At 39.3% G+C, this 10,227-nt stretch overlaps 1 protein-coding gene across 1 annotated transcript in view; it reads left to right on the top strand.

Moving 5' to 3' along the window:
• LOC101981980 (keratin-associated protein 10-6-like) overlaps positions 1-10,227 on the top strand; it is a 24,092-nt gene that overhangs the window by 13,082 nt on the left and 783 nt on the right. The window contains 1 exon segment of the mRNA XM_026789816.1: positions 9,936-10,224. Coding sequence (XP_026645617.1) covers positions 9,936-10,224 — 289 coding nt within the window.

Here is a 10,227-nt window from a genome sequence, read left to right as displayed (position 1 = left end):
TCTCTCTCTCTCTCTCTCTCTCTCTCTCTCCTTTTTCTTTCACTTGAGCACACAGTGTTGTTACAATTCCTTTCCAGCAGGAAACATAAACATCATCTACTCCTCCTATGGTCCCACCCACAAACGAAAGCAGAGTCCCCCAAACGGTATCTCTGAGGAGCCAATGAGTTTATTGGGCTTCCTTACACAGCATAGATGATGGGTTGCTTACAGGAACATGGATGTGCCTCCCTGAAAAGGCTACAATGGAATTCTTTTATATAGTAAGGAATAGAGCTTTCCCAAAGCTGCATCGATAAAGATCCATCTCTAGCCTTCTCTATACCCTCCCCAAGACCACCCACAATTGGAGCAGAGTTGCATGCAACTGGTGGTAGGGTATATCTGGATACATAGGACTCGTGATGCTCCCACCTCCCCATGAGGGATGTAAACAATAACTAAGTCCTGTGGAACTGTCTTTTACAAAGGGCCATGAACGTGCATGTGTGTGTGCGCACTCGTACACACATGCACACAAACACACTTAACCCAATAACATCTTTCATCTCTGGAATAATTGGAAGTTAACAGGCAATGGTTACCAGCTCCATGTGTCTGTTACCCCATTCCCTTGAAAACTTTCCCTATGGCTCTTATCCCAAGCCCTGGAAAAACCTTCCTGTGGTTTTCTTGCCTGACTCTGACTCAGAAACCTATTTGAATGGAATCGCACAGCGCTGGTCTTTTTGTTGTGCTTTTTCATCCATTTACTGCTGATGGGTGTTTGCACATCTTGACTCTTGTTAGTAGGATGAGCATAAACAGAGGAGTGCTACTACTTCAGCTCTTCCTGATACTGACCTGAGGTGACCTGTGAAAATAGTTTGCCATTCTCTTGAGCAAGAAAACCCACCAATACTTGCAATTCAAGAGCTTCAAATGGACATCCACGAAACTGACTGGTGGGACAGAGGTGACACTCATAAATGTGTCTACTTCTACTTCAAACACTGGAGATGAACCCAGGGTTACTGATATAAACAGTGGAGATTGACCCGATGTCATTGATCTATAGAAAATAGTAATTTCTGCTGTTTAGGCTTAAAAATGAAAAGAGTAATGTTAATCTCAAGGAATTCCATGTAGATTTTCAGCTCATTAACTATATCTAGGTGAACAAACTGCATAAGATAGGCCATGGTACATACTAAGTTCACAGTTGGAATAACTTGACATTCTCCCTTAAGAAGAAATACCATGAACCCCTCCCCCACCTTGCTGGGGTTTTGTCTGGCTTAATCTTAGGTAGATCTTGCAAATAGGAAAAGTTGGTTTTCTTTATGGATGAGGGTGCTGAGACCCTACCCATGCTCCAGTACATGACCCCCTCTCTGGAACATGCAAGCAACACCAAATGGTTTCAATGGGTGTTAAATTTAAAAAGCTTACTAAACACTGAGTTTGATAAAAGAAAAAAAAGTAGATGAGTAATAATTACTTGTATCAAAAACAACAATGAAGTTCAAAGCCCCTACTCACTGTCTAAACTCATCTTTTTCCATTTATCTTCATAATGGCCTCATTCTTAGTTTGCATGGGAACTGATTTAACAATCACTACTCCCCTATTTTCCTTTGCTCTTGAAAAGAACTTTTGTCCAGAGCTTCATGGGTTGTTTTCTTGTCAGTCAGCATTGAGTATGGTGTCAGGTATGCATAGTGGAACATGTATCAAGATATGAACAAATACAATGACTGTGATGGATGAGCAGAAGACAAAAGACTACCATGGCATTGGGCAGATGGGGGCTTCCTGTTGAGATTGTGGGGGTGGGAAAGAAGAAATTAAGGAAAGAAGGGAGGGAAAAAGGGAAGGAGGAACAAAGGATGGGCAGGACAGATGGAGGGAAGGAGAGACAGAGAGAGACAAGGGAGAAAAAAGGAAGGAAGGGTATTTCCAGTTTGTGTTATCTAATATAACATTAAATATATGTTTCTCATATAGCCTTTATTATTTTGAAATAAGGCCCATCTATTCCTAATTCCTCTAGCATTTCTGTTATTAAAACATGTTGAACTTCATCAAATGACTCTTCTATACTTTTCAGAATTATCATGATATTTATAGCATTAAGGCTAGTCATATGATGAATTACACTTATTTGTTTGCATTTGAACCAATCTTGCATTCCTTGAATGAAATCTACCTTGTCTTGGTTGTTATTGTTATTGATGATGTTGTTGTTTTTGAGAAAGGGTCTCACTAAATAGACCAGTCTGACCAAAATTCACTATGATCCTCCTGCATCTGCCTCCCAAGTACTGGGAATAAAGGCATGTACCACCATGCCACACTAAACCTGTTTATTCATGATATATGATGTTTTCAACATAATCTAGAGTTCAGTTTGCAGGGGAAGGGGCATTAGGGTCAGTGTATTATATTTATGTTCTTGGAAAATAGGTCTATCATTTTCTTTTACGTTGTACCTCTCTGGGTTTCATATCAGGATACTATTGGTTTCATGGGATGAATTTGGAACTGTTTCTTTCCTTTTATGATCAAAAAAGTTCATAAAATATTGCTTCAAGGTAGTTCATGGGATCTGATAACATTCGGGAGTGCCTATGTTCTGGCTTTTCTTAGTGATAAGATCTTTAATTACTGCATCAATTTCATTATTCATTTTGGAACTGTGCTGTCTTTATTTTAGAAAATTTATCCATTATGTCTAAATTTTCGAGATTTGGGGGAATAATTAATGCAGTATGTAGTAATGGTATGTATTTCACAGGGGTCTACAGTAACTTCTCCTTTCTTTTATTTGACATTCGCATTCTTCATTTTATTAATTGGGCCATATGTTTATCAATCTGGTTGATCTTTTCAAGGAACCAGCTCTTTGTTGGTTGATTGTTCTTTTAACCTCTAGCTCATTAATTTCTGCACTACTTTTTGTTATTACTTGATAAATACTAAGCTTTAGATTAGCTACTTGTTGTAGTCCTAGAGTGTAAAGGTGCATCATTAGGGTGTCTATTTAAGAGTTCTCTGAAGTTTTGTGTGTGGGAACACTTGTAGCTGTAACGTCTGTGAATGCTTTAACTATTCCCTAGAAGAGATGATATCCTGTGCATTGATTCTCATTTGAGTCTAAGAAATTTTGATTTCTTCCCTATTTCTTCAATGACCCACCTCTTGACTCAAAAGCAAGCCTTTCAGTCTCTAATTATTCATGAAGTTTCTGTGCACACTCTTCCTATTGGTTTCTCCTTTTATTCCACTGCACAATGGAAGGATGCAAGACATTGTCTCCTTTGTGTATCTCTTAACACTTGCTTTGTAGATTATGATGTGACAAATGTTTGGAAAAGATTCCATGTGCTGATGAAAAGAATGTAAATTCCTTATGTGTGGAATGGGATATTCTGAATGTATCTATTAAGTCCAGTTGACACATGGTAGAATTGAACCTTAAAGCTTCTTTGCTGAGGTTTACTCTGATATTCTATGATTTTGTGATAAAATATGAAAGTGGGGCCCTAAACTCTCCAAATCGTCATTGTATTGAAAACATTTTCTGTTAAACCTGAAATGAGACAACCTCTACTCTTGTTGTGTATTGTGCTTAGTCTCAGGTAGTGCAGCAAGACAAGAGATAGATAGCAAAGCAACAGTAATCACTAATCAAATGACTAAATATACAGAGCAAAGAGAGATTATTAAGAGCTGCAAATGAAAAAGGCCAAGTAACATATAAAGGTAGACCTATTAGAATTACACTTGAATTCTCATTGGAGACAATGAAAGCCAGAAGGTTGTGGTCAAGCATTATGCAGACATTAAGAGACCATGGATGCCAACCCAGACTAATATACCCAGCAAAGTTTTCAATCACCATAGAAGGACAAAACAAGATATTCCATGACAAACCAGATTTAACCAGTATCCAGCCACAAACCCAGTCCTACACAAAATACTAGAAGAAAAACTCCAACTCAAGGAAGTTGGTTACACCAACAAAAACACAGACAATTGATGATCTCATAGCAGCAAATCCCAAAGAAGGTGAAAACACACAAATTAACATCACCAACAATGGAAACTAAATTAACAGTAGATAGCAATCATTGGTAATTAATATCCCTTAATGTAAAAGGTCTCAATTTACCTACAAAAAGGCACAGGCTAACAGATTGGATATAAAAACAGAATCCACCCTTCTGCATACAAGAAACACATCTCAATCTCAGAGACAGACATTGCCTAAGAGTAAATGTTTGGGGAAAATATACCAATCAAATAGACCTAAGGAACAAGCTGGCATAGCTATCCTAATATCTAACAAGATAGACTTCAAGCTAAAATCAGTCAAAAGAGACAAAGAAAGTCATTTCATATTAGTCCCAGGAAAAACTCATAAAGAAAATATCAATACTGAACATCTATGCCCCAAATACAAGGGTACCCTCATATGTAAAAGAAACACTTCTAAAGCTTAAATCATACATTAAACCCCACACACTAATAGTGGGATCCTTCAACATTCCCCTCTCAACACTGGACAGGTCAGTCAGACAAAAAAATGAAGATAGAAATAAGAGTACTAACAGATGATATGACTCAAATGGACTTAACAGACATCTATAGAATATTACATCCAAACAGAAAAGAATATACATATACCTTCTTCTCAGTACCTCATGGAACTTTCTCAAAAATTGACCACATACTCAGTAACAAAACAAACCTCAACAAATAAAAAAAAAATTTGAATAACCCAATGTACTCTATCAGATCACCATGGTTTAAAACTAAAAGTCAACAGCAATGCTAATTCCAGAAAACCCACAAACACATGGAAACTAAACAATGTTCACCTGAATAATCAATGGGTCAAGGGAGAAATTAAAGACTTCCTAAAATTCAATGAAAATGACCACACAACATACCCAAATTTATGGGGCACAATGAAAGCAGTGTTAAGACAAATTTCATAGCACTAAATGCCTACATAAAGATGCTGGAAAAATCCCACATTAGTGAATTAACAGAACAGTTGAAAACTTTAAACAAAAAGAAGCAAACTCACCCAAGAGAACTAGATGGCAGGAAATAAAGTGAGAGCTGAAATCAACAAAACAGAAACAAAGAAAACAATATAAAGAATCAATGTGATAAAGAGTTGGTTCTTATGAGGCTACAATTACCCTATACCAAAACCACAGAAAAACATTACTAATAAAGAATTACAAACCAATCTTACTCATGAACATTGATGCAAAAATACTAAATAAAATAGTGGCAAATCGAATCCAAGAACACATCAGAACCATCATCCACCATGATCAAGTCAGCTACATTCCAAAGACGAAGGGATGGTTCAACATACTAGAGAAGCTAAATAAGAAGGTGAACCCAAAGAAAAACATATAGTTATCCTCCTGGATATTGGAAGTAGACAAGATTGCCAGACAAAAATTGGGAACTTGGGGGTGGGGTGGAATGGGGGTAAAGGGAAAGGGGAGAGAAAAGTGAGAAGGGGAGGATGGGGAGAGCTTGGGGAAATGGGATGGTTGAGATAAAGGAAGGGTGGATATGGGAGCAGGGAAGTATATATCTTAATTAAGGGAGACATTTTAGGGTTGGCAAGAGATTTGACTCTAGAGGGGTTCCCAGGTGTCCAGGGAGATGTCCCCAGTTAGTTCCTTGGGCAGCTGAGAGTAAGCCTGAAATGGCCCGATCCTATAGCCATACTGATGAATATCTTGCATATCACCATAGAACCTTCATCTGGCGATGGATGGAGATAGAGACAGAAACCCACATTGGAGCACTGGACTGAGCTCCCAAGGTCCAAATGAGGAACAGAAGGAGGGAGAACATGAGCAAGGAAGTTAGGACCGCGAGGGGTGCACCCACCCACTGAGACAGTGGGGCTGATCTATTGGAAGCTCACCAAGGCCAGCTGGACTGGGACTGAAAAATCATGGGATAAAACTGGACTCTCTGAACATAGCGGACAATGAGGGCTGATGACAATGAGTGCCAAGGACAATGGCACTGGGTTTTGATCCTACTGCATGTACTGGCTTTGTGGGGGCCTAGCCTGTTTGGATGTTCACCTTCCTAGACCTGGATGGAAGGGGGAGGACCTTGGACTTCCCACAGGGCAGGGAACCCTGACTGCTCTTCAGACTGGAGAGGGAGGGGGAGAGAAGTGGGGGGAGGGGGAGGGAAATGGGAGACAGGGAGGAGGAGGAAATTTTTCAATAAAAAAAATCTGTCAACATAATCCATCATATAAACAAGCTGAAAAATAAAAACCATATGATTATCTCATTAGATGCCAAAAAAGCTTTTGACAAAATACAACATCCTTTCATGATAAAGGTCTTGGAGAGAGCATGGATACAAGGAACATACCTAAACATAATAAAGGTAATATATAGCAAACCAACAGCCAACATCAAACTAAGTGGAGAGAAATTCACTGATGGGGGAGGGTCTTCTGGCTTGTGTTAATTTCATTGGTTAAATAAAGAGACTGCCTTGGCCCTTTAATAGGATATAAAATTAGATAGGCGGAGTAAACAGAACAGAATGCTGGGAGAAAGAAGCTGAGTTGAGGAGTCGCCATGCTTCTCCTACCGGACACAGAGGCAGGTTAAGATCTTCTCTGGTAAGACACCTCGTGGTGTTACAAGGATATTAGAAATGGGTTAGATCGATATGTAAGAGCTAGCCAATAAGAGGCTGGAACTAATAGGCCAGGCAGTGTTTAAAAGAATACAGTTTCCGTGTAATTATTTCGGGGCATAAGCTAGCCATGCTCACAGTGATCCCACTGAAATCAGGAACAAGACAAGGTTGTCCACTCTCTCCATATCTATTCAATATAGTTCTTCAATATGAGGTCCTAGCTAGAGCAATAAGACACTAAAAGGAGATCAAGGGTGTTACCTGAGGTTTTCTGTCCTGCCCGGTTTCCACAGTCATTAAGTCCCAAAGAAATCACACAGAGGTCTACATTAATCATAAACTGATTGGCCCACTAGCTGAGGCTTCTTATTAACTCTTATAACTTATATTAACCCACTATTCTTGTCTATGTTAGCCATATGGCTCAGTACATTATTCAGCGAGACAGTCATATCTTGCTTTTTCTGCATCTGGGTCAGGACTGCATACTAGGACTTCCTTCTTCTCAGAATTCTCCAGTTCTCATTGACCCTCCTCTACTTCCTGTCTGGTTGTCCCTCCTATACTTTCTGCCTGGCTACGGGCCAATCAGCATTTATTTAAAAAATAATTGACAGAATATAGACCATTGTTCACACCACAAGGGGATACAAATCAGAAAAAGAAGAAGTCAAACACTCACTATTTGCTGATGATATGATAGTTTACATAAGCGATCCCAAAAATTCTACCAAGAAACTTCTACAACACATAAACACTTTCAGTAATGTAGCAGAATATAAGTTTAACTCAAAAAATCAGTAGCCCTCCTGTATACAGATGATAAAGGGGCTGGGGAAGAAATCAGAGAAACACCACCCTTCACAATAGCCACAAACAGCATAAAATTTCTGGGAGTAACTCTAACCAAACAAGTGGAAGACTTGTATGACAAGAACTTTAAATCTTTGAAGAAAGAAATTGAAGACACCAGAAAATGAAAACATCTCCCATGTTCTTGGGTGGAATTAACATAGCAAAAATGACAATCTTACCAAAAGCAATCTACTGATTCAATGCAATGCCCAGCAAAATTCTTCACAAACCTCAAAAGAACAGTACTCAATTTCATATGGAAAAGCAAAAAACCCAGGATAGCCAAAGCAATCCTGTGCAATAAAAGAACTTCTGGCCGGCCAGTGGTGGTGCACGCCTTTAATCCCAGCACTCGGGAGGCAGAGGTAGGCGGATCTCTGTGAGTTCAAGACCAGCCTGGTCTACAAGAGCTAGTTCCAGGACAGGCTCCAAAACCACAGAGAAACCCTGTCCCCAAAAAAAAAAAAAAAAAAGAACTTCTGGAGGCATCACAATCCCTGATTTCAAACTCTACTACAGAGCAACAGTACTGAAAACAGCCTGGTATTGGCATAAAAACAGACAAGAGGACCAATGAAACCAAATAGAAGACCCAGATATTAATCCACACCTTCAAACACCTGATTTTTGACAAGGAAGCAAAAATATCAAATGGAAAAAAGCATATTTAACAAATGATGCTGGAATGACTGGATATCAACATGTAAAAGAATGAAAACAGACCCATATCTATCACCGTGCACAAAACTCAAGTCCAAATAGATCAAAGACCTCAAAAGCCAGTCATACAGAATCTTATAGAAGAGAAAATGGGAAGTACATTTGAACGCATTGGAACAGGAGACCACCTCCAAAATATAGCCCCAACAGCAAAGACACTGAGATAAAAAAAAAATTAATAAATAGGACCTCCTGAAACTGAAAGCTTCTGTAAAGCAAAGGACATGGTCAACAAGACAAAATGGCAGCCTACAGAATGGGAAAAGATCTTCCCTAACCCCCACATCAGACAGAAGTCTGATCTCCAAAATATACAAAGAACTCAAGAAATTGGACACCAAAAGAACACATAATCCAATAAAAAATGGAGTACAGACCTAAACAGAGAACTCTCAACAGAGGAATCTAAAATGGCTGAAAGACACTTGAGAAAATATTTAACATCCTTAGTCATCAGAGAAATGCAAATCAAAACAATTCTGAGATGCCAGCTTACACATGTAAGAATGGCCAAGATCAAAAACACTGGTGACAACTTATGCTGGAGAGGCTGTGGGGAAAAGGGAATGCTTCTGCATTGCTCATGGGAATGCAAGCCGACAAGTGAGTGTGGTGATTTCTCAGAAAATTAGGAAACAACCTTCCTCAAGACCAAGTAATACCACTTTTGGGTATATATCTAAAGGATGATCAATTGTGCTGCATGGACATGTGCTCAACTATGTTCATAGCAGCTTTGTTTGTCATAGCCAGAACCTGGAAACAACCTAAATGCCCCTTGACTAAAGAATGGATACAGAAAATGTAGTACATTTACACAATGGAGTACTACACAGCAGAAAAAAATAATGACATTTTGAATTTTGCAGGAAAATGGATGGAACTAGACAACAACATTTTGAGTGAGCTAACCCAGACACAAAACTACAAATATCACATTTATTCACTCATAAGTGGTTTTTAAACATAAAGCAAAGAAAACCAGCCTACAAGCCACAGTCCCAGAGAACTTAGACAACAATGAGGACACTAAGAGAGACTTACATAGATCTAATCTACATGGCAAGTAGGAAAAGGCAAGATCTCCTGAGTAAATTGGGAGCATGGGGACATTCGGGGAGGACTGAAGGAGAGAGGGGAAAGGCAGGGAGGGGAGCAGAGAAAAATGTAGAGCTAAATGTTAATCAATAAAAAGTATTATGCTCAGTGACTGTTACCGTATTTTTCCAGAGTAGAAAGAGTAAATACTAAAAATCTGATAGGTCACATGCTTTTGGACACTAGTTATCACAGGACAGAGAGCTCCAGGTGTTTACATTGTGCAACACATTTCATAGTCACTCTGCTTCTTATCTCAAACTGTGAAGAAATTAAACTATAGTGAGGGTCTTATTTCTATAAAATGAAAAATAAGTGTTCCTATGAGTTATTCTGGAAGAAGAGTCATATTAAACTTTCCAATGATGCATAGCATTGAGAAGCACTTCCTTATGAAAGAGGTACTGAATATGGAAATGGGGTAAACAACATCAAAGAAAATCCTGCTGATTGGTTCAAACCTTGAAGACCTGACATATAAAAGGTCCAGAATGCAAGAACTCTCCATATTGTAGAAAACTCACCTCTTAACAGAAACCCTCCAGCTATATCTGACACCATGCCCAAATCCTGCTGTTCCTCTTGCAGCCAGCCTTCCTGCTGCAGGTCCACCTGCAGTAAATCAACTAGTGTGACTAGCTGCTGCCAGCCCTGCTGCCAGCCAAGCTGCTGTGAAACTACCTGTTGCAAGACTACCTGCTGTAAGCCAAAATGTGTAGCCAGCTGCTGTAGCACACCCAGCTGCTGTAAAACGACTTGCTGCAAGAACACCTACTGTAAACCAACCTGTGTAACCAGCTGCAACTGCACACCCAGCTGCTGTGAAACCAGCTGCTGCAAGAGCACCTGCTGTAAGCCATCCTGTGTAAC

The sequence above is a fragment of the Microtus ochrogaster genome, unplaced genomic scaffold (genome assembly GCF_000317375.1).
Source record: "Microtus ochrogaster isolate Prairie Vole_2 unplaced genomic scaffold, MicOch1.0 UNK31, whole genome shotgun sequence".
NCBI classification, from domain to species: Eukaryota; Metazoa; Chordata; class Mammalia; order Rodentia; family Cricetidae; genus Microtus; species Microtus ochrogaster.
Note: the sequence above shows the minus strand (reverse complement) of the source record. Positions and strands in the feature narration are given on the sequence as shown.